Genomic DNA, 24,661 nt, shown 5'->3' with positions numbered 1-24,661 from the left:
GACCTTGGGCAAATCATTTAGCCTTTCTGGGCCTCAGTGTTCTCACTTGTAAAGTGGGGAGAAGGCTAGTACCTGTCTTATAGCATTGAGAATTAAAAGTAATCATCTGTGGGTGCCTAGCTCAGCGACTGTTATACAGGAAGTCATTACGAAGCATTAGCTTTTGCTAATACCACTACCTGACCTTGGGTGGCACTTTATAAAATGCTTCCCCGAGTTCACCTTCAACCATCCCAGTTCTTGAGCTGGACTTTGAACTGAGGCCTCTGGCTGCAAGTCCAGTGTTCTTCCCACTATGCAGAACTAGGTGTCTGTGAAACTTTTCCCCATCATCATCTAAATGCCAGGCTCCATCCCCGGGTGTGACCCACTCCCTCTGCTCAGGGGTCCTGCCTCCTTGGCACTGGTTATCAGTGACCACCAGACTGCAGGTTGTGGCCTCCTCCCTTTGAGAAAATACATCAGCAAGCAAGAGGGTGGGAATGACATAAGGATAGGCCTAACCTTAAGTCCATGCAATTGAAGACGATGAAGAGAAGGAAAAACCCCACATCATCTACATTCTTTAGTACATAAGCTGTCCTCAGTCACATTCCAATAGGTCTTTATGGAGTGCTTACTCTGTGCTGGCCACTCACTGTTCTAGATGCTGGGGACAGAACAATGAATGAAACAAAGATCCCTGCCATGCAGCGGTTCCGTTCTAGTGGAGGCAGACAATAACACATTTAAAAACAACCACAATAAATAACTGACAGAGCCTGTTAGAACTTGACAAATACCCTGGGAAAAATGGAGCAGAGTAAGGGTGATTGGGAATGGGGGCACTGAAGAGTTGACATTTTTAAAAAGGGGAGTTGGTCAGTCTAGGCCCTCTGAGGAGGGACACTGGAGCCAAGACTTGAAAGAGGCAGAGAAGCTGGCCAGACAAATATCTGGAGAAGAGCATTCCAGGCAGAGGTAACCGCAGGTGCAAAGGTCCTGAGGCAGGGGCCCACCTGAGATGTTTGGGAAGCCAGGAAGAGGACAGTGTGACCGAATGGAGGTTGTGATGGGAGATAAGGTAACAGGGAGTAGATCACCTGGGGTCTGGTAGCCATGGTAAAGATTTGGCCTTGGCCTTAGCCTCTTTATGGAATGATACATTGTAAAGCTCTTTCCATAATAGCAGGTAAAGAGTCTTCTCATTTTGTTCAGCTGCATACTATTCCACTGTATGTGTGCATTATATTTTAATAAGTAGGTTTTTAAAAACTGCCTTTAAATCATAGAAACATTTAAGTTGTTTCCAATCTTTTGCTGTTTCCAAAAAAATGCTGCAGTGAATGGCATTGCACATATACCATTTTCATTTGGATAAGTCTATCTATAGGACAAATTTCTGGAAGTGGAATTGCTGGGTAGAAGAATATATGAAGAAATAATTTTTATAGACAGGGCCAGATTGGCCTTCATAAGGACTGTATTAATTGATGCTCCCAGCCAGTGATTTGGTTAGGGATGAGGAGGAGAATCTACCCGCCCACCTCCTTTAATATACACCCCCCACATGTGAGATACTGTTAGGTACCCATAATTTCTTGTACTCCTCATGACTCTCCTGTGGCTTGAGTTCTCTTGTTCCTATTTTACCGATGAAGAAACAAGCACAGAGAGGTTAAGTAACTTCCTGATGTTTACACAGCCAGGTAGGGAGACAGCTTGGATTCTGACACCCACCATTTCTCAGCATAACATTTCTCACCATTTCTTACAAGGGTAGGAGTCCCGAGGAGCCCTGCCCTGCTGCCCCATGCAGTCGGGGTTTGAGAACCTAAGGAATAGGAACTGAGTTAAAGTGGGAAGCCTGCCCGTCCAGCTCTGCCCAATGCTGTGTCTGTGTCCTGGAGACCCTTGCAGGCCAGTGATGGGGGAGGGGAGAGGCCAGCCCAAGTGATCTGGAGCCACAGTGGCTGAACTGGCCAGCCCCAGCCTTCTCCCTGTCCCCTCCCTCTGCCAGCCCCAGTGGAGAGGCCTGAGAGGCTGTGGACTAGCTAATTCTGCTCTGGGTGAGGAGCTGCCTGCCGCTGTCTGCCGGGTCAGCTTGCTCCAGGGATTAAGTTTCAGCATTGCACTGATGAAAATAAATCAGCCTCTTGATTGCCTTGCATGGCCCTGGGAACCTCTGCAGCCTGGCGTGTGTTTACAGACTTCCTGTAAGTCCCCTTTTCTGTCCTAGCCTCAGGGGCTCCATGGCTGCTGCAGAAATAGCTTCAGACAAATTTGGAGCCTGAAGCCACCCGGGCAGGACCAAGCAGGAGAGGAGAAACAGGCCCGCCAAGTCCAGGGGCTCTGGGATCCAAACAGTGCCTGGTAGAGCATCTTCTCTGAGTTGTATCCTTGAGGATCAAGATCCAAACAGGACTTTAGGGATCACCTATACTTGCCCTCTGCCATTGCACAGTGGAGTAAACTGAGGCCTGTCCAAAATCACCCCTTAGAATTCTGGCCCTTTGGCTCCCAGTCTGCTGCTGCTGCAGCCAGACAGCATTTTCTTTAGGTCTGTTTGTTACACCGTGGCTGGTTAGAGATCTAGGGGCAGAGTTGGAGAGGTGAGTTTTAGCTGCTGCTGGAAGGATGGAGGTCTGACATTCAGGAGAACCCTCTTGCCTTTGGGGGATCTGAGAAACAAGAACAGGTGCCAGGCCTAGATTTTCTAGATTTTCTGAAAGTTGAGGAGAACCTTTCCACTCCACACATCTGTCTAGGTAGGATGAGTGACCATGGCTTGTGGACATGGGAAAACAAGGCAACTTCTAGAGGGTTCTGACAAGGCCCTAGCTCATTCTTGTGCAAAGGGGACTCAGGAGTCTCACCCCAAAGTTCCTTTTCCCCTGCCTCTCTTTCTTTGCTCAAGCATTACTTACACTCACAAGACTATCCCTCAGGGACCTGGGGTGTCCTGCCTTAGACACTCCTGGCTCCAGAATACTGGACCTCGGTTGTTCAACCCCTGGGCCATTTATCTCCCTGTGCCCTGGGAAGCAGCAACAGAGCTGTTGATGGGCGTGGGGAGCTTCAGACTGCCCAATCTTTACATCTTTACAGCCAGTCGATGCCCTGGCTGCTTATCTGGGACTTATGCCTTTGATTGCTTAAAAAAATTGTTAGCTGCAAAGTGTTCTTTGATGTGTGTTCTTCTCCTTCTCCAGGGGCAGTGAGATCAGATTTTGATATGAAAGCTCAAAGCTTCTCAGCTCTCTCCTTCTTCCCTGCCTTCCTCTCTCTGTCTGTACATTGCTTGAGAACCTTCGAGAAGCGGATGGGTGCTCCTTATGTAATGCAAAGGCAGAAGGGCCCAAGGGTGGTGCCCTGGCTTCTGTCTCCCATGCAGGCCTGTGCTCCATGGTTTGGTGGCCTCTGCATAAGTGAGTCACTTTCAGCCTAGCCCTAGATGGGCTTATTTGGGGAAGGAAGCAGATACCCACCCAGATCCTTCACCCACCTCTGCACCTATTCATGCATGTAACCACAAGGACTCCTGTACTCACAGCCACCTCTCATGCATGGAGCCACATGGACCCCTTTACTCATAGTCGCCTCTCACACATGGAACCACATGGACCCCTCTGCTCACAACCACCTCTCATGCATGGAACCACATGGACGCCTCTAGTCATAGCCACCTCTCATGCATGGAGCCACATGGGCTCCTCTGCAATACCCACCTCTCTGCATGGAACCACATGGATCTCTGCCCCACTGTGTACCCCAACCCATCAATATTGGGAGCTGTAATTATAAAACTGCCCAGCCAGTTTGGTAACCCAACTTATATGTGGATGCTGAGAGAATGGGTCTGTTTGGGGTCAGGAATAGTGATTGACCTCACTTGCAGAGATGGTTTCATTCGTGTGAATTATAAACCAGAGCTCTGGTAGCATTGTGAGGTTAAATGCAGAAAATCCCCAGGGAACCAGTTTGATGGGGACAGTGCTCATTTGCCTGCTGGAGTTTGTTATAAACCAGCATTGTGACTTTATTGTCACTCTCCACTCCTTTTTTCTTGTTGGATCTTCTAAGATCTAACCCTTTGCCTCCTCCATCTCCTTTCTTGTTTCTCCTTCCTTCCTGGGAAGCAGAAAGAGCACGAATGTCAGAGTCAGACTGGTAGTGTAATCCTGAGCAAGCCCCAACCCCTGAGCCTTAGTTTCTTTATCAGGAAGATGGCATAACAATATCCACTTTGAAAGGCAGTTGTGGAACCAAGCAAGGGAACTTCCATTAATGCGCAGGCACATACTCAATAATGTGCCTACCTCATTCCATTCTACCCTCTCCTTACCCCTTGCTCCCAAAGCCCCACATACCCTCTCCCCATTCAGTGAGGACTTCCACTGACATGGTGTCCATGTCCTGGGAGCAGTAAGGGTGGGGAGAAGCAGGAGGGCGGTGAGTGGATATGTCCCGACCCTCATCCAACACAAACATCTGCCTGGGAGTTGACAATTCCCTTCCTGAGTAATCATCTGGCACTAGGGCTCCTGTCGTGTTCTCGGAATGTGCTCCTGGGCCTGGCCCTGCCCACTGCCTTCCTGGGATGGGAAGTGTGAAGACCTTGGAAGGCTGAGGCCCTACCAGGGGTGCCTGAAACTTGTCCTGCTCCTGTGGCCCTGCCTTCCCTGTCCACTGGGCTGGGAGGCAGGGAGGAGGTCCTGGGGAGGTCTAAAGACTTGTTTTCATCACATATGCAGCTACGGTGCCCACCCCAGGCAGCGGGCCCTTCCTCCCTCTATCCCCAGATGTTTGAAACCTTGGTGCCATGCCTATCTTGGGAGAACCCTTCCTTCTCCTGTCCTGACTGCTCCCTCCAGCCACGCCATTCTCTTCCTTGATGGCTGTCCATAGAACCAGAAGTTTTAGAGTTCAAAGCTTATCTCTTCCCACTCATTTTACCACGTTGGAAACTGAGTCCTAGGAAAAGGAAATGACTTGCCCAAGTTTAAGCAGCGAAGTAGTGGCCCAGATGGGGTTGAAGCCCAAGATGCTTGAGTCTTAGTTCAGAGATCGGTCTATTACACCCCAGGCTCCTTCATCCCTCAGTCTAGCTCAGGGCCTCTCACCTGTGGTACTATTGGCATCTGGGACCAATATAATTGCTTGGGACCACCACAACAATTGCTTGTTGTGGGGGTCTGTCTTGTGTATTGTAGGATGTTTAGCAGCATCTTTGACCTGTACCCACTAGACACCAGTAGTATTTCCTCCAGGTGTGATAACCCCAAATATCTGCAGTATTGTCACACATTCCTGGGGGGCCCTGGCTACCTCGGGGTGCTTCTCTTTCCTCTAGCCTATCATCTTTGTGATCTCACCTCTCCCACCTTCAGGGTGTGAAGTAGTCCTTCATTGGGGACACTCTGTTCTGTTTCCTCCTTCTGTTCTAGGACTGGGCTGCTTGGAAACCAAAGCACTCAGCCATTCTGTTCTTTAAGAAGAAGAACAAAGAGCCAGGCCAGGAATGTTGCTTTATACCTACGAATGAAAAGAAAGAACTTGACAGGAAGGGGCTAAGCCTCAGAGGGGGTGGCCAGGGAGGCTGGGCCCCCTTCCTCCCTGGACCGACCCCTCAGTGTGGGTGAGGGGCCCTGGCCACCTGGCTCCAGCTGTAGGTCTGCTGGCTAGAAGGATGGTGTGGAGGGAACGGGGGCATTTGCTTGACCTACAGTTGGGAAGTGTGTCTTCATTGTAGAATTGCCCACCAATATCCTACTTTCCTCACACAGCTAGACCTGCAGATATTTGTGGTTCTTCTGTAATGAGAGTTCACAGTCTCTGAGCACCCATCTCATGGCATCTGACTGAGATCTGGCAGTGGGGAGGACTCCCTCTGAGAGCCAGGGGCCCTGGTGGTGATCTCACTCCAGCACTGACCATGTGTGACAGTGGGAAACTCTTCCCTTCCCTGACTTGGACAGATGAAATCGGGTGGGTGGGTTGGGTCCGATGAACTCACAACATCCTCTGGCTTGACCATGCGGGGATTCTAGGAAATTGCCTGGGCTGGCTGCCCACAGTGCAGTGCCATGTGGCAAATCTGGGGTCTTGAAGAATCCTTGGCACCTGAGAAGTTTCCAGAAGGTATCCAGACCCACCCTTCTGCCTCTAGAACTCATGTTTTATGAAACTGCCCTGCTCAGGGCCACCTCAGGGGGTTCAGGGGATACTCAGCTGCCTCTGAAGACAGAGTAATACCGTCATCTTTCAAGCTTAGTTTAACCCATCTACTATTGGGAGAGACTTTTCTCCTGCTATTTCCTGTAGTCTGTTTTAAGAAAAAAAAATCGTCTTTTTTTTTCCCGAATAGAAACATGGTAAGACGAAGTGTATTCTTTTTTGAACCAGATTTGCCATGCCCTGCCCTCTGCCCAAGCCCCCAGGAAGTCCTTTCCTATTTATGCAGGTAGCTGAGGTTGTGCCCGTCCTTCTCTCCTTGTGGTCCTTGATGCTGAATTCATCTCTGCAGGTGGAAGTGGCAATGCATTTTCAGGCACACCATTGGCAGTAATCAGTGTTGGGATAGGCTCAGTATTTGTTAATGGAATGGCATCACATCCTTGGAGTCTGCACCATTTTTGGAAGCCTCTTCTCTGTGCTGGCCATTCCAGGCCATGATTTTCGAGCAGAGATAGGGTGGGCCAAATTGTATGTCCTGAAGCTTAAGCACTGGGTGTGATACATATGGGCTGGTGAGATAGGGTCACAGAGGTACTGCTTAGGGTGCACAGGGCTAGGGAAGGGAGATGGGGAAGCCCACGCTGCACTGCTCATGGTCTGTCCTTTGGAGCACCTTCTGTGTTCTGTACACTGTGCTGAGAGCTTTTCATGTGTTGTATCAGTCTTTGCACTACTTACTGAGATACAACGACTACTATACCCATTTTACAGATAAGGAAACTGAAGCTCAGCCAAGTAATTGGCTCAGGGTTGCCTTAAGCTAGTAATTGGTAGTATCTGTATTCAAATCAATGTCTGACTTCCAAGCCCGTGTTCTTAACCCGGCAGATGCTGAAGTGATGAGAATGAGAAGGGCCAGGCATAATCTTAGGCTGCATTAACAAAAGCATGGTTTCCAGAAAATGGGAGGTGACAGGCCTATTGTGCCTCTTTTAGGTCAGAGCGCCCACATGGGCTGTTTGTGGGTCCCTTGCTTCAAAGTGATAAAGAACGACTGGAAGCAAGTGCAGAGAAGCAACCAGAAAGTATGTCAGGCTCAGCGACTTGCAGGGAGAGGGGTTGCCTATCAAAGGGGAGATTCAGGAGGACAGGCGCGTCTCATACAATATCTGAAGGGCTCTCGCGAGGGGGCGATTGGCTTGTTCTGACCCGCTCCATCGGGCACCGTAAGGCCAGTTAGTGGAAAAGAGGGCTCCAGGGTGTTTTTTCCTATGTTGAGCTAAAATCCACTGTTCCAGCCCCTAAAGATGAGCTGGGCTTTTGGAGGAAGACAGTAAGATCCCTGTACCTGGAAGCATTTGAGTACAGCTAGGAACGGTTTTTGCCAAACCTGATTCTCTATTATTTGCAGCTGGGGAGCATTTTCAAATTCAAATTCCCAGGCCCCATTCCAGACAGTTTTGCCTCTGGGTGGAGCCAGGGGATCAGGGTTCTTATAAAACTTCCCGGGGGCTTTCTAGTATAGCTAGTCCCCCTGGATGATAGTGGAGAACCATCAGATGGGGTTGCCACTGGCAGGAGCTATTGTGTGGTAGTGTTTTCCAAAGTATGGTTCAGGGGTCAGACTGCTAATTATATATGAACTGATATTAGGTATATTTATTTTGATGTGTATTGGAAAAAAAGGTATATATTTTGCACATTCAATCTGGGACATCATGGATGTTGTGCTTAGAACTAGTTTAAGTTAAATGAAGTTTATTTTTATAACTTACAAAATAATAATGTAGATGGTATTCAGATGGACAAATAAACATCAAGGTTGTGTGCAAACAAAATCTCTGCTAATACTGTTGTGGGTTGGGTGGGGTGGGGACAAGTGGGTGAACTGGGGTGCCTTAAACCTTTCAAGAGCCTGGGGTTTGTTGGTTAGTTCTAGAAGGCTGTATGGAGGTAGGAGGATAATTGCAATAGTTTGTCCAAACTGTGGTCTTCCCCAAGTGGAGCCTGAGGCATAGAACCCCTCTGCTTCCTCTCCCCTGGTCTCCTTATTTTTAATGGTCTCTTTGAAGTCTGTGACACCGAGCTGTCCCATTTTATCTCATCAGTGAAGATAGGTCAGTGGCCAGGGTACAGGGCACTGGGTACCATTTTTGTTCTTCCCCTTATTTTCTTTCTTTACCCTCAAAGAACAGCAGCCAGAGAGGGGTGCTGACAATGGGGAGGGGCTGAGGGCTCAGGTGTCTGAGGGGAAACAGAGGGAGAAGTAGTTGGGCTGTGCCTGGCAGGGCTCTCCCACCCAATCTCGCAGTACCAAACTTAGCTGGGAAGGTCTGGGCACGAGGATGGGGTGGCCATAGCTCAGGGCAAGCCTGTGTCTGTGGAAGCATTTTGGGGTTGCAAACTAACTGGGGCCCTCTGCATGGAGACACCAGTCGCTGAAGCTCCCACTGGCCTGGCCGCAAAGCCCAGATCACCTCCTGTCCACTCTGAGAATTGGGTTGGGAGATTCAATTGATATGCAAATAAGTCACAAACAACATGCTAATAAGTGGGGATTTGGTGTCTTATTATCAGTTAGGGACTCCTGGCACTTTTTAGGCCACACCAGGATAATGGTGGGAACTTGAGGGCCGTTCACCTGCCTTTCGGCCGCATGGCTCTTGGATCTGGGTGGTTGGGAATGAGGGTGAGGCATTGCGAACTCTGAAAAGTGATACTCTGCTATTCATGATTTCCACAGATGGGAACAAGCAGAATACCAATAGCCAGTCAATTGGAAGCATCTCAGGTGGACTGGAGGATCAATATACCTGGCCAGACACACACTGGCCTTCGCAAAGTTAGGCCCCCCAAAATGTCAGGTTGCCAAGCCAGAATCCAAAGCTTTGCACTGAGAACTTCATGTTGGGGCTCCTGTCCCCTCCTGGAGCCCTGCCTGTGTGACACCCTAGTCCTTCTATTCAGGTCCTGTGTTCACCTCTGGGAAGTGCAGGGCCCTGTGGGGTTTTTTTCTTTTTCCTTTTCCAAGCCAGGGAAGTGTCCTGGCTCCTAGACTCTGCCCTGTGGAGGGGAAAGGGGGAGAGAGAGGGAAAAAAAGATTTCCACCTTATTGTTCAGCAGCTGGAAAATTGTTGTCATCTGTTCTGCCTTCCATTTGCTGAGAATGGAAAAAAAATGCGGAAAATTTGGGGAAATAAATCTCAATACCCTCATAGGACCTCTCTCCCCTCCCTCTCTGGCCGTTGCATCCCTGCCTCTCTGCTCGGGGCTCAGTTTCACTTTGCTCCCAGATTCTCTCCCTGCTTCTCTTCAGGGCACTGGGGCTGCCATGGGTTTGGGACTGGGGCTGGGCTGGGCTACACCGGGACTGGGCTGGGCTAGACTGTGCTGGGTGAGAGTTGAGCAGGGGCTGGGGCTGGGGCTGGAGCTGGACTGGGCTGGCCACTTTTCCTGACTCCCGGCCGGTGGGAGTGGAGGGCTTGGGAAGCCACCGTGATGTCATTCAAGAACTGCATAGCTGCAGGATGATAAGTGAAGCCCTGGGGACCCAGCTGGCTGAAATTACAGACAGTTTTATCCCACTGGCTTCCTACAAGCCAGAGTGAGGCAGAGCAAGCCGAGCTAGGGAGAGAGCGCGCAGGAGAGCGGAGGGAGGGAGGGAGTGGGGAGTGTGTGTGTGTGTGTGTGTGTGTGTGTGTGTGTGTGTACATGGGCAGGCAGGCGGCACTGGCTCCTCCCACCCCTGACAGTCAGAGGGAGCTTGAGTAGGACACAGAGAGCACTTGGAGCTGCAGCCATGTAGGAATTATTGGGAATTTGGGGCACCAGGATCAAATCAGAGCAGGCTTCCCTCCGCTTCCTCCCTCTCCCTCCAGAGGGTAAGTGTCTGCTGGGCAGTTGTTTTGCCTGTGAGTGTTCTTGTGTGGCTTTCTGCTGGACCTGGGCTGGTGTGCTCGTGCTTCTGTTCTGGGAGGGTGTGGAGGGGCAGGCTCTGTCATGACCCCACCTGGGAAGGGCTTGTGGCTGAGTGGGGCTGTGGCCCGCTGTGCTGCTGTCTGATGTGGATGTGACCGGCCTGGTGGTCCCCCTCCTGGACTTGCTTCTGGGACACGTAAGAGCCACAGCTTTCAGGGCGAGGGTGCCTGGGTTGGTGGGGGGCCGTGTGTCTGAGTTGCCCTAAGTCTTGCGGGGTAATTGTCTTGTGTGCGAATGGGGTGGGCAGAGGGAATGAGGTGGAAGTGTGGATAGCTCTGGTGAGATGTTATTCAGGACGCCCCCTCCCTGCATCTGTGGCCTGAGCTTTGGGGCACCTCCAGCGCTCACCATTCCCCACCGGCCTCCTGTGGGCTCCCATTCACGGCTTTCTCCTGCCTTTGGCAGAGATCTTGGCAGCTTGACTCTCCTCTAGCCAGGGATCTCTGAGTGCCCAGGCTGGCACCCTGGCCTGGCAGAGAAGGACTTCAGCTTGTTGTGGGCTCTGGAGCTATTTTTACCATCCTGAGTGTGCCTGTGATATCTGCTGCCCATATAGGCTGAGGGTAGGGGTGGGAGTGCCAGGCTCGGGTTATAGCTCCAGGCTGGGGGGGACACAGACCAGGCCAGAGTCAGGAGGCTGGGTCTGAGAATTCACTTTTGCCCTGCAGGCGTGGGCCATCCAGGGCAGGGCAGATCACTTGCCCTCCAGACCCCTGGTCTCTCGGGACTGAAGTCAAGGTCACAATCAGGTAGGTGTTCTGCTCCTACTCCCTTTTCATGGAGGGCATGGTATGAATTCAAGTAAGATGATATCTGGGACAATTGCCATGGGTCCTTCCTAAGGAGGGTCCGGGGAAACATTTATCATCATCGCTTGACAGAAGCACCATATATTATGTTGTCCTGTGGTTCTGGGTCCACAGACATAGTTGGAGAGTCTGTCTTCCAATGCTCTCAGCCCCAGCCATCTTCACCTTGAAGCAGCATTAGGGACAAGAGCACTGAACGGGGAGCCAGGAGTCGGTTTTGTACTTCCTTGCTGGTTGACCTTGGGTGGTCCTCAGCCTGCTGAGCTTCATTGTCAGCCTATAAAGTGAAGGGTGGGCAGGGGGATTAACTACTCCCCTAAGGCCCTTCAGCTCTAAAAGCCCCAGGACTTTTAAAAAGCTCTCTTGGCTGAGCCGACCTCCTGGGCCCTGGAGATCCCAGTTCTGCTGTCCCCCAGAGGGCCTGGAGCAGCGGAGGCAGCCGTGGGTGGGAGGGGCTCTATTCTTTTTTTCAGTCTGAAGCTGACTTTCTCCATTTTCAAGGCCACAGGCTGACATTGAGATTTGGGCTCCATGTGGGTCTCGGACCTTGAGCCTCCCTCTTTTTTTCTTGGACTCAGCAGAATGGGGAGGTGGCCAGGAGAAGCCCAGCTGGTCCACCCTCCCTGGGTCCAGAGGCAAGCTTGTAGGTGACACTGGTGAGGTCACTTGCTTAGAGGACAAAGCCACCTGCGACAAGATTGACAGCACAGCCCTGAGAAAAATCTTGTTCCTCTCCTGTTCACTTTCTGAAGGTGTGTGCTATTAAATGGAAAGAAAAACAGGTGTCTATTTGTCACTCATGGACTGGTCTGTCCCTGCTGACAGGGTCCCAAGGCCCTGTGCTTGTTGTGGGCTCTGGAGCTATTTTTACCAAAAAATCTTTGGTAATTTTTTTTACCAAAAAATCTTTTTACGTGTTCCCAACGTGCATCTAAGTCTCCTGGGCTGCACTTGGCACCTGCCATCTTTGCTGTTTCAGAGGCCGTGTCTCCTCTGTGTGGCTCTCTCTCACAGGTTCAGGGATTTCTCTTCAACCTCTAATTCTGCAGATCTTCAGAGCCCCTGCGGAAGCCCATTCCCCTTGAGAGTTCCAGAGCTCCAAAGTTCCAGAGCTCGCTGCAGACTGTGGGGAACAAAGGGCTGCCTCAATCCCCAGCTGTCTGTGGGAAGGGAAGCTGGCATGGGTGGAGGCCAAGACTGTCACAGACTGAGCCCCAGGCAGTCCCTGCCACAAATGCCAGGATGTTTCAGGAGGTCGGGGTCTTCCTGGAGCCAAACGCTGGGGTTCTCCACGGGGCCCTCTCTACCCTCATGCCTTCCTCACATCACTTCTCCTGGCAGGTTAAAAGCCAGTGGGGCACTCTGAGCCACTTCTCAGGCTCCCACAGCTGCAAAGCGTCCACTCAGTGTGCCGCCCCGTTTCCCCTGGATGGAGCCTGGCATTCTCCACACAAGTCATGGGTGACAGAGAGGATCTCCAGAGACAGCACCCTAACTTTTCGATGCATATGCTGTATCTTGGGATCCACAGATGGGCTTTGGGGTGTTCATCAACTCCCTTATTTCACCAGATCTCCCAGGGGTCCTTGGTCTAGGGAAGTTAACGTCCACTGGGCTGGAGTGTGGCTGGAGAGGTCTGTAGGGGATGCCATGGGGTAGGCTCTGGCTCAGGGACCTCCACCATGCTCAGCCTTTGCTGCAGAATATGAGGAATACCTGTCTTCATGTTTTGGCTGCACTGACTCTCTTCCCTCACCTTTGGGAGAAACTTGGGGTCCACCTAGAACCCCTGATTTTTCACTGGGTGGTGGTGAAAGAAGAGTGTCTCAATGGCTGACAGAACTACATAAAACTTTCTTGGCTACTCGGTGTAATGCAAGAAGCATTTATGGAGCAAGCACTGTTCTCTAGGGCCATTCTGTACAGCCATGCAGGTTACATATTGAACTTCAAGAGGCATCATTCACACAGACCACGTTGTGGATGGCACCATCTGGGAACTGGCCCTAGGGAGAGGGAGAGAGAGAGAGAGAAATAAAGGCTCTTCCTCAACAAGCTCTCAGCAAAGTGGGAAGACAGACATGGACATCAGTAATGACCATTCTGTGGGTGACTGTTGTCACAGTAGATATGTCTACAAGGGACAACAGGAGCACGGTAGAGGTTTACCTGAGTCTGGAGGACAGTAGGGAAGAAGTTAGATTAAGGGAAACTTCCCAGGGAAGTTCGAACTGAGTCTGAAAGCGTTTGCCTAGGAGGTTGGGAGTTTCACGGGCAGGATGAGGAAGGGCATTGCAGGGAAGGAACAGCATGTACAGAGGGGAAAGAGCGTATGAAGAGTTGAGTAGGAATAGAGTAGGGGGTATTCAGGGTATGGAGGACAAGGAAGTGAGGCTTCAGAAGGTAGGCAGAGGCCTGATGGGAAAAGGTCTGACATTTCCAGCATGGGGGTTGGGCTTTACCCTGTGGTTGATGAGAGCTGTTGAAATGTAAAGCAGGGGATGGAGAGAGGAAAAGTAGAGAGTGCTTGGATATGCCAGGTCTAGTTTAAGAGCCTTAGCTCCTGAGTGCTATCACTCAGCAAAGCTGCACACACACACTCGAATCCTCACCTGACAGGCCTGGAGGCTGGGCTCTGAGTGGGTAAGTGGTCAATGCAAGCTGATATGGCCATTAAGATGGGAGCTATGTTTCTGAGTGCTGGTGTGTCTGGCTGCCGAGGTGGGGTGGGAGGGCGCACTTCCCTATCTCCTCTCCAGAGCCATCCCTTGTGGCCTTCCTGGACGCAGTGCTCCCTCCTGCCCTGGTGCCTGCCCCAGCCATAGCCTCTCCTGCCTCTTCCCATGGCTGGGGCAGAGTATGTGGATAAGGGAAAATGCAACCAGAACTTGCGCTCTGGGCAGGCTCTTGGCCAAGCTTCACTTCTCATCAAAGCTCACCTACCTCTCAGATGCACATGGCCTTGGATTCCCCACTCCTCCTTTTAAGGAGTTTTGCCCAGTCTGCCTGCAAACTGCCTATGTCTGGGGTAGGCACGGTGCTTCTTCCTATTGGCATGGCACTGATTTTCCCCCACGTTGGGTGGTCATCATGGCTCTGGGTAATGCATTTTAATGAATTGTTATTTGCTGGACTTGGACCCAAAGGACTTTTTATCATGAAGGGACTCATCCTGAAAACCTTAATAACTCATTCACTATCCAAAACCTACCTGCTGGTCCGACAAGGAAGGGTCTGTCCTCACTGAGTCATCGCCAACGAAGGTGACTCCTTTCTTGCAGTCAATATGGCTGGCACCTTTTATTCTTCATGGTTGGGCTGTCTGTCCTAACATCTAAATAAGCAAAACCTCCCTACTTCTCATGAGGAAGAGAAGTGGGGTTCCTTGATCTCAGAGCCCAAAGTGCTGATCAGCTGGAGCGGGTTTCTCTAGATGTCCTCTAGCCATGTGTGTGCCAGGACCCTGGAGAGCTAGCAAAAATGCAGATTCTTGGTCCCACCCCAGGCCTCTGAGTGGAAGTCTTTGGGGATAGGGTCCTGAAATCTAGATTTTTAACAATCTCCAGAGGAAGTTCTTATGAACATCAAAATTAGAAAACAGCTGCCCTGAAACCGTGTGACTTTAACATCCCCTGTTTGTTTCTTTCGTTCTTTTTTAAGTGTGTGAGATGGCTGCATCCTTACTTTCCTGCATCCCAGCCTCAGCTGCACGGCTAGTGCCGCACACATCTCTGCACCCTTTTCTGGGAGGGAGCCCCGGGGAGTGGGTGCACACCCTAGTCAGCTGGGGATTTTCCTCAGAGTTTTCCAAAAGCATGACTCGCGCATCTGGATTATGGCTGCCCTGGAATAAAGGCCCTGTGGTGCAATCAAGCTCAGCGTCAAGGGTGGGGTCTGGAACTCTCTGCAGCTGCTGAGAAGAGCAGGGAGACATCCTCAGACAAAGACAGTGGGGCCATGGAGAGATTTTGGGTTTTGCAGCCACCAAGAGGAATGGGCAGGGCACTGGACCTTTCAGCCCACAAGGGCAGATGTCCAGGCTGGCTGGGCTTGGGGCCTGGGGCTCTCCACTTGGGGCCACCTGCAGCTTGTGTTTCTGCTTCAGTTTATCCCACTCCATTGTCACCCGTGACAATGCCTACAGCCCTCAAACATGCAGACCCCTCCCTCTAGCCCATGCCCCATTGTTCTGGATGTCCAGCCTCCTCTCATCTGAGATGCATTCCCCTGAACTGATCATTCCCTTTGCGGCTGCCGGGACTTCAAGAAGATGGCTCTGGAGACCCCTCAGATTAAGAGCCATAAAGCCACCTCCCCAGCCTCCCTTAAGTCCCTCTCTCATCCTCCTCTACCTTATTTCACTCCTGTCCTCTCTGCCCCCGTCTCTCTTTTGCCCTTCCTGCCTTGACGGATTGAAACCAACATTGTGTTCCGGCTTCTTGTGGTCCCGGTAAAAAGCTCTAATGTGGCCGTGGTGGACGGGGAGAAGGGAATGATGAGAGTGTGTGTGCCGAAGTGGGGGCTGGGGGACTTTTATCTTGTCTCTGGTGGGAGGAGGAGGAGCACGTGCTCCACAGATCCTGCTGCTATGCTGGGGTTTCAGCAGAGCCCACATGGGGGCTGGACAGGCCTGGGACCAGCCTGGGTATTCTCAAAACCTCCCTTGGATAGGAAGAGGAGGACAGCTCAGCAAAGGTGCCGAGTGGCCTGGAGGGTGCAATCTGGGGCCAAGAGACATTTCCATTTGTAGTTAGCAAACAGGAGTTAATTAAACAATTTACATCTGTTCGATTTTCTTACTATGCCTTAGTGGCTTAGCTATGATTGTTCCTGACGTTGTTGCTGCAAACGGGAACCCACTTGGGGATAGATTACATGACAGAACAAGTTTAACATTGACATTTTCAAAATCGATGCAGATTGGGGCTTGGCCACAGGGGCAAGGAAGGGCTGAGGTATCAGGTAGTCAATTCTCTCTCCTGCCTGGGGGATGCCTTCATAGCTCTTGTGCTGAAAGCTTTTCTGTTAACCATGACTGAGATGCTGCAGGGGCCTATGTGCTTTCTGATTTGAATTTGCCCCCAGTGGCTCTCACTATGGAACCTGTCTAAGTGGGGAAGCCACTGGACACCCTGGCCTTTGCTTTGCAGCTCCCCACTTCTCGGACCACATGAGCATGAACTTGGGGGATGAGGGGGCGCAAAGGATGGAGGGGATCACTGGCCCAGGAGGGAAATTCTGGCACCTCACAGTGTAGGTGGCAGAGGGGGTGCCCTGGCCCAGGAGGGGGCCTGCAGATTTCTAGGGACAATGAGAAGGAAAGCCAGCTCTTCAGATTTCAGCCAACTTGTCCAAGGGGCCCCATCCTCAAGAGAAACACCCCAGAGATGTGAGTGCATGAGAGGCTCCTGTCTTCAGTGCTTCGCCCCTCTAGAAACAGGCAGCTGGGGTCTCTTCTTTTTTTTTTTGAGACGGAGTCTTGTTCTGTCACCCAGGCTGGAGTGCAATGGTGCAATCTCGGCTCACTGCAACCTCCGCCTCCCAGGTTCAAGTGATTCTCCTGCCTCAGCCTCCCAAGTAGCTGGGATTACAGGCACGTGCCACCACACCTGGCTAACTTTTTGTATTTTTAGTAGAGGTGGGGTTTCACCATTTTGGCCAGGCTGGTCTTCAACTCCTGACCTCAGGTGATCCGCCTGCCTCGGCCTCCCAGAGTGCTGGGATTACAGGCGTGAGTCACCACGCCCGGCTGAGGTCTTTTCTTTTTGTGTAGCAAGGAGCTCAGTTCCTTGGAGAGAGTGGGCATGAAGGTCAGTCTCCCTCATCCTACAGGGAGAGGACCCCTTTACGATGATAATAGGGGGTTGGAAGAGGCAGCTGTGCCTGGTCCTGCATCTTAGCAGCCTTTAGGGGTCTAGGCACAGGGCCAGGTTGGTGGAGATTCAGAATGTATTTTAGCCAAAACTCCTTTTCAGTTCAGACCAGCCCCCAGCCCTGGGCCCTGGGCCGCTGCAATACTCTGGTCCTGTGTTGTCTGGGGCTGGTGTTGGCTGAGGTCCCAAAGCCTTGGGGAAAACTGGGGGCAGAGAGGTGGATCTGGAGAGGTCAGTAAATGAGGAGGGCATCCAGTCCCCAGGGTGTGTGTGTGTGTGTGTGTGTGTGTGTGTGTGTCTGTGTGTGTGTAGGGGGATGCAAGTGCCTGGTGGGGCATCTTTGTGCTAGTTCTCCGTGTTGTAACATGGCTAGCCTGTGGTCTGTGTGTGTGTGTGTTGATTGGGATGTTCCTGTTTTGTGGTCGTCTGATCACTTGTTTTTGGCCATGGGCTTCTATCAGAGTGTTTATTTTTAGAGGCTGCCACTTCTGGCCTAAGGGCTGATCCTTGGGCATGATAGGAACATTTGTATTTTCTGAAATATTTGTGGCTTTAAGTATTTATTTGGGGGTATTCCTGCCTGTTATGTGTTTATTCTAATTTGTGTGTATGTGTGTGTGAGTGTTTGTGATATGAGGGAGGTGTAGCATAATAAAAATTACATACTCTTTGAAGGAAATTAGCTCTGATTTTAAATCTTGGCTTTATCAGGTAGCATTGTTGGCACATAAACGGTTTCCCGTCTCAGAGGCTCAGTTTCTCCCTTGCTGTGATAGGTGTAATACTGTCTGGCTCAGAGATGATGGCTAGAGAGGATGCGCGTGTAGAGTGCCCAGCGAAGTGTTGGCGTTTGCGCTGTGCTCACTGCACGGTGGTCACTGTTGTTGGTATTTGTGTGTACATGTTCATGCCGGTGCTGTCTGACTTTGGTTCTTGGCATTGTGTGGCACCTAGTGTGTGCTCATGCCTGGGTGTTTCTCATTTGGGTGATCTCTGACTGTCTTTTTGTCTGGCTTGGTGTGTGACTGCTGGTGTCTGGCTGGAACTGGTGCAGTCTTTGGGAGGGGGCTTTTTTCCTTGCTAACGGAGAGCCTGGATTAGAGTAAGGGGAGGTGCGTGTGTGTGTGTGTGTGTGTGTGTGTGTGTGTGTGTGTCTGTCGGGGCTGGCGGCTGGGCTGCTGACTGTACAGGGTGTGAAATCACCGAGTTCCTCTGGGCGGGGAAGTTCTTCATTCCTGAGTCAGCCCTTTGGCCCCGAGCCACCCAGCACTCACTTTTTCCTTCCAGAGAAAGTGTTGCTCAGGGGGGTCCTCAGAGCTGTCTGCAGACAAGAGGACCCTCTCCCCTGTGAAGACATCTTGTTTTTGTGTTCACGATCCCTAAGATGCTTCCCCTCCTGCCCTAGTCCCTGAACCCCCTGCATTAGCACCCTATATGCCCCCCATCCTTCAGCACAGGAAAAGTGTGTCCCCTCTGGCACAGGAACTGTTGGCTTGGCTGAGCCCCACCTTGGCCCATTCTTCAGGGGCCCCTGGGTTGGCTCAGAGCAGTGGGATCAGGACGCTCGTCTTTGCAGACCTGCTGCGATCCTATCTGGCATACCTTCCCTGGACCCGTGTCCCTTTCCTGGAGTCTTGAGTGGTATGGGCTGAGCTTGCTGGTGGAGGGGTAGGGGTCCATCAGGAGTGGGCAGTGCTGGGGAGGAGCTGGGAGGAGGCTCTGGAAATGTGGCAGTAGGCAGCATGAATGACATTGTATCTCTGAATGGTTCTAGCACATCCTTTGCATTGAGCTGGAGACAAATCTAGCTGAGGGCAAGCTTGTCTTAGAGAGTCCCAGCTCTGCCTTCAGCCTCCCTGCCACTACCACCTTGGGTATGGTGAGGCCCTTTGCTGCACCCTACTGCCCTCCTGGGTTCTCCCCCTGCTTCCCTGGGCAAAGGCTATCTTCAGGGGTGACTGGCCGTCCATGCTGACACCTCTATGGGCATTCAAGGCAATGGCTACTCTCCTGGCATTCTGCCTCTAATCCAGAGTGGGAACTCCAGAAATCGAAGCAGGGGTGAGACTTGCTGAGATGGGGTGGCGGAGGGGACTGCGGATGCTTTGGAAATGGTCATTCAGGAATTAATGGTACTCATAATGGCGATGGTTAGGGCTCCCAGCTGTTGACCTCCCATCACGTGCCAGGAACTGGTCTCGGCATGTCATGTGTCAACTCATTTAAACTCGAAGCACTGTGTGTTTAATGAATATTGGCAATTTCAGATGGTTCAACCAGATTCTATTATTATCTCCATTTTATGGACTAGGAGACTGGCTCAGAGAGTTATTCATAACTCGGTCAGGAAGCTGGTGAAATGCCAGAGTTAGGCTTGGGACTGGAGCGATTTGCCCCCAGCACTTCCTGCTCAGTGTTGGGGTCCACTGCCCGGCCCTGAAGCCGAGTGTTGGTGAGGCTCTGCCCCAAAGCCTGGGGTAGAGGTCTTTCTGTCATCTCCCCTTTTCCCCACCTCAGGGTGGTGAGAGGAGGTTTTAGGATGCAGGGCATGGGAGCTCTTAGCTTCTTTCTCTGGGAGAGTGGATGATACCCCTGCCTCCCAATAATGTCTGCTCTCTGTTGTCTCCCCTCCGGCTCTGTCCCTTGCAGAGGTGGTGGGACACACACAGGGGCCACTAGATGGGAGCCTGTATGCCAAGGTGAAGAAGAAAGACTCCCTGCATGGCAGCACCGGGGCTGTTAATGCCACACGTCCTACACTCTCGGCCACCCCCAACCACGTGGAACACACGCTTTCTGTGAGCAGTGACTCGGGCAACTCCACAGCCTCCACCAAGACAGACAAGACTGATGAGCCTGTCCCCGGGGCCTCCAGTGCCACTGCTGCCTTGAGTCCCCAGGAGAAGCGGGAGCTGGACCGCCTGCTGAGTGGCTTTGGCTTAGAGCGAGAGAAGCAAGGTGCCATGTACCACACCCAGCACCTCAGGTCCCGCCCAGCAGGAGGCTTGGCTGTGCCCTCCTCTGGACGCCATGTTGTCCCAGCCCAGGTTCATGTCAATGGTGGGGCGTTAGCATCTGAGCGGGAGACAGACATCCTGGATGATGAGTTGCCAAACCAGGATGGTCACAGTGCGGGCAGCATGGGCACACTGTCTTCTCTGGACGGGGTCACCAACACCAGTGAGGGGGGCTACCCAGAGGCCCTGTCCCCACTGACCAATGGTCTGGACAAGCCCTACCCCATGGAGCCTATGGTCAATGGAGGAGGCTACCCCTACGAGTCTGCCAGCCGGGCAGGGCCTGCCCATGCTGGCCACACGGCCCCCATGCGGCCCTCCTACTCTGCACAGGAGGGTTTAGCTGGCTACCAGAGGGAGGGGCCCCACCCAGCCTGGCCACAGCCAGTGACCACCGCCCACTATGCCCATGACCCCAGCGGTATGTTCCGCTCTCAATCCTTTTCGGAAACCGAACCCCAGCTGCCCCCAGCTCCAGTCCGAGGGGGAAGCAGCCGGGAGGCTGTGCAAAGGGGGCTGAATTCATGGCAGCAGCAGCAGCAGCAGCAGCAGCAGCAGCCTCGCCCACCTCCACGCCGGCAGGAAAGAGCCCACTTGGAGAGTCTTGTAGCCAGCAGGCCCAGCCCTCAGCCATTGGCAGAGACCCCCATCCCCAGTCTCCCTGAGTTCCCGCGGGCAGCCTCCCAGCAGGAGATTGAACAGTCCATCGAAACACTCAACATGCTGATGCTGGACCTGGAGCCAGCCTCCACTGCTGCCCCACTACACAAGTCCCAGAGTGTCCCCGGGGCCTGGCCGGGGGCTTCTCCGCTCTCCTCCCAGCCCCTCTCTGGATCCTCCCGTCAGTCCCATCCACTGACCCAGTCCAGATCTGGCTACATCCCCACTGGGCATTCATTGGGAACCCCTGAGCCAGCCCCACGGGCCTCTCTGGAGTCTGTCCCTCCTGGCAGGTCTTACTCACCTTATGACTATCAGCCATGTTTGGCTGGGCCTAACCAGGATTTCCATTCAAAGAGCCCAGCCTCTTCCTCCTTGCCTGCCTTCCTTCCGACCACCCACAGCCCTCCAGGGCCTCAGCAACCCCCAGCCTCTCTCCCTGGCCTCACTGCTCAGCCTCTGCTCTCACCAAAGGAAGCAACTTCAGACCCCTCCCGGACTCCAGAGGAGGAGCCATTGAATTTGGAAGGGCTGGTGGCCCACAGGGTAGCAGGTAAGAGGTATTCCGTCTTGACTCCTTCTACCCCTTCCTTATTTGGTCTTGCTGGGGGGAGGTGCAGGTCCAGCCATGACCCCTAAGCAGATGTTGCCTTCACTGGTGAGAGGAGGCTCTCAGGAGCCTACATGCTAGCCAGTTATCCCTTCCTGCATTCATTGTCTGATAGGCACCAAGCCAGACACCAAGTTTCAAAGTTCAATGTCAAGCAATTCCTGCCCTCAAGGAGTTTACAGTCTAGTGAGCGGTAATGTGTACTGTGACAGAGGCGGGACCAAGATCCCAGAGCCTGGGAAAGCAAAGCTTACCATCTAGGGCAGTCAGAGAAAGCTTCCAGGAGGTGGTGACTTTGGGGTTGGAGTACAGACTTTCTAGACAGAGAGGAGACTCTGCAATTGCCTGTCGTGCTGTCTGTCCTCAGACTTTAGTTCCTTGGGGGAGACGTGGAGAAGGCTGGAGGGAGGCCTTTGTAGACTCAAATTCCCCCTTAGGCCCCGCTCCCAGAGGCCATGAAAGAGCCTGAGAGGGTATCCTCAAGTCCTTAGGCTCTATCTGCTGGGGCGGGGAGGCCAAGGTTCCCCTTCCGAGTCAGTTTTCCTGTTAGTCTTTGCTGAGGACCAGCCCCATACGGGAAGCAGGCCCTGAGAGACAAAGCTCCTTTTCCTATCAGAGAGTGGGCTTCTCTTTTGGGAGAGAGGAAAGTGGGACACTCAGAAGAGCTTTTGGGGAGACAAAGGCAAGAAATGGCAGCAAGTCTGGGGCCATGTTGGGAGGGACAGCTGTGACGTTCCCTTCCCACTGGTCTAAGCCTATGTTCATTCCACAAGGGTGGCTGAACTTGGCAGGAAAACCTGTTGGGTGACTTTATTCTGGAGGTGAAGCCCAGACAGGGGTGGACCAGAGACTGTGGATTTGGGTGGACCTTGTGCCAGCCCCTCAGCTGACAGGGTGGTGGGAGCCCAGCGAGGAGGAGAGGAGCCTGGGCAGCTGTGTCCTCCACCCCTTTTCCTAAATTTAGGGGAAGCTGAGTCACCATGCCAGCTGCAGGGAGGGAAGGAGACACCCTCCCTGGAGATGGACCGTGGGTTTAGGGAAGCAGCTTGGGGCAGGCCAGCTGGCTCAGGACCTGGTGTGGGGACATAGGCTCCCTGCTCCTGTACTTCAGAGCAGAGCAGAGTCCCCAGCTCCACTATTGGTATAATAGCTTGAAATTGGCCACTGCAGGAGTATTTGCACCATGGAAATTGGCAATCAGCCTCACCTCCCATAGAGAGCTGGCCTAGCAGTAACCATTCCTTTTACCTGAGCATTGGAACACAGGATGGGCAGCTCTTAACCTCAGATGAAACGTTCCGTGGGTGGTCCAGATGGGCTTTGACTTCTGCCTTCTCCCACATCTGGGCCCCTGAGTTAAAGACACCCCCCTGGCTTTTTCAGCAGAGATCCTTTTCTTCTTGGTTTTATTGAGGGGAGAGGGATGGGGCTCTCTGAATTCCCTGGGAATTTAATTCCTCTCTCAATATTTTGCAAGGTTGGAGTGGTGGCCTAAAGATTAGTGACATGCTAGTCTAATGAGGGGCAGGATCCAGGAGCCTTCTCTCTGGGGGAGCAGAATACATTTCCTCCCCTACAAGAACCCTTCCATGTAGCTCTCCTGGAGCTTGCTCAAGAGGAGGCCATAACCCTAATGGCCCTGGGAGGATGCCCATCTTGTAGTGGACTGCCTTTTAGCCCTTTCTTTCCTACCAGCTTTCAAGGGCTTGACTGTCAACTTCCATATTCTGTAGCCTCTCAGGCTTTGGCTGCCATGAAATCATAGAGAGGGAAGGATACTGTTGGCACAATGTTCCCATTCCCTAACCCTGTTACCATTTCCTCCATCAACTGGGAGTGACCAGGAGAAGGGATGAAATGTATAGAGGGAACAGTTATATTTGGCTCCCAGGGCTATGAAGTTGCCTCTTTGGTTCAAGCCCTGTCACGACAGAATTTATGTCAGCAGGTCCTGCATGAGTAACTTCCTTAGTAGCCTTTCAGGGTATCTGCAGTGCCTGTGTAGATAAAGGCAGACAGACAAGATCAATGTGTGGAACAGTCTGGGAGCCAGGGAAGATACATTTCAGCACTACTTCTTTCTGCTCTTTCTACATCTCTGCTGTAAGAAGCTGGAACATACACTTTGACATGAGTAACCTAGGAAGCTCAGATATGTGGGAGAACCTCTTCATGGCCATGAACTTGATCTGGTTTCTCCTGGCTTTCCTCCCCCAGGTCTGCCTTTTCCCCATTGGCTGTCCTCCATACCTCAGTCTCATGTCCCTGGTTTATTCCACTTTGATCCAATCACCCTTATGCCTTATTCCAGCTTAAGTCATAGAGGAGAATGTAGGGGCAGTTTTCTAATTTGATAAAGGGTAGGGGCCAGAAATTTATAGCATACATCACACTTTCCTGTGGAGCACTGGAAGCTTTCCTATTAGAGCCAGGGACAAAATAAGGATGTCTGTTATCACCACTTGCATCTAACATTGTATTGGATGTCCTAGCCAGTGCAATAAGACAAGAAAAAGAAGTAAGAGTCAGAGTTGGAGAGTCCAACTGAGTTATCTTATGTCCCTGATTCTGTGACTGGACTGATCTCAGATGTCTCCAGAGGTGGAGATTTCAATACATGTTGGAAATCAGATATGGATCTTATCCTTAAGGAGTCTAGAGTTTAATAGGGGGAAAAAAGAACTGGAACTTTAAAATAGTCTTTTGTAATAAGAGAGGTAAGGAGAAAGCTCTGCAGGAGAGAGGTGAAGCGATCACAATCAGCTCGAGATGGGGGAGGCAGTGTTAAGTGTGGTTTTAAACTGAGCCTTGGAAGATGGATAGGACTTTGAAAGTAAACGGGATCACTGGGCAGAGAGGGTTCACAGTGAAGACAGGAGAGCATAGCAAATGTTTGGAGAATGGCAAGTAGATTGACAGCATATAGTCTGTGAGTGACAGTCGGGATAGGTAGCCTGGGGTCTGTCTCTGGATGGTCTTAAATAACAGACTAAGGAGCTTGCATCTTACCTGGCAGCAATGTAGGAAGCCATTCCTGTGCTTTCATAGGGGAATGACCGGAGCTGAGGTTCAGGATGATGTGTCTGGTGGATCTGGGCAGGAAGGACACTAAATGGGAGAGACTTTGAGCCAGGAGATGCTAGGAACTTATTAGATAGCCTAAGTGATGCGGGGCTGGATTAGGGTGCTGACCATAGGAATGCAAATGAAGAGATGATGCAATGGATACTGTGGGGGTAGAACCAATGCACTTATGTGTTGATTGGCTGGAGCGGATGAGGGAGAGGGATTATCAAAAATGATTCTGAGCTCCATGAATAGAAATAGAATGATGGTTCTGTTAACAAGCAGGAAGGCAGGAGGAGGACGTTGGGTGGAAGATGAAGCCCTGGTGTTAGACATGTCGAGTTTGAGGGGGCAGTGGAGCCTCCAGGGAGAGACATATGGAAGGCAACTGAACTTTGGAATTGAGTGTGAAAGAGTGGGAAGAGCTACAGGTTTTGGAATCATTCTCACAAAGGTGATGGTTAAAGCTTTGGGTGTATGTAAGATCTCAAT

At 51.8% G+C, this 24,661-nt stretch overlaps 1 protein-coding gene across 4 annotated transcripts in view; it reads left to right on the top strand.

Annotated features, from left to right (window-relative positions):
• The window catches only part of TNS1 (tensin 1), a 179,031-nt gene that overhangs the window by 110,338 nt on the left and 44,032 nt on the right, over positions 1 to 24,661 (top strand). For 2 of the 4 annotated variants that reach the window (XM_030802709.1, XM_030802708.1), the window contains exons 17-18: positions 10,803 to 10,883; positions 19,466 to 21,046. In XM_030802709.1, the coding sequence (XP_030658569.1) occupies positions 10,803 to 10,883; positions 19,466 to 21,046 (1,662 nt within the window). The remainder of the gene's footprint in view (positions 1 to 10,802; positions 10,884 to 19,465; positions 21,047 to 24,661) is intronic. The other 2 variants (XM_030802711.1, XM_030802710.1) reach the window with 1 other exon arrangement.

Source organism: Nomascus leucogenys, chromosome 22a, assembly GCF_006542625.1.
Source record: "Nomascus leucogenys isolate Asia chromosome 22a, Asia_NLE_v1, whole genome shotgun sequence".
NCBI lineage: Eukaryota > Metazoa > Chordata > Mammalia > Primates > Hylobatidae > Nomascus > Nomascus leucogenys.
Note: the sequence above shows the minus strand (reverse complement) of the source record. Positions and strands in the feature narration are given on the sequence as shown.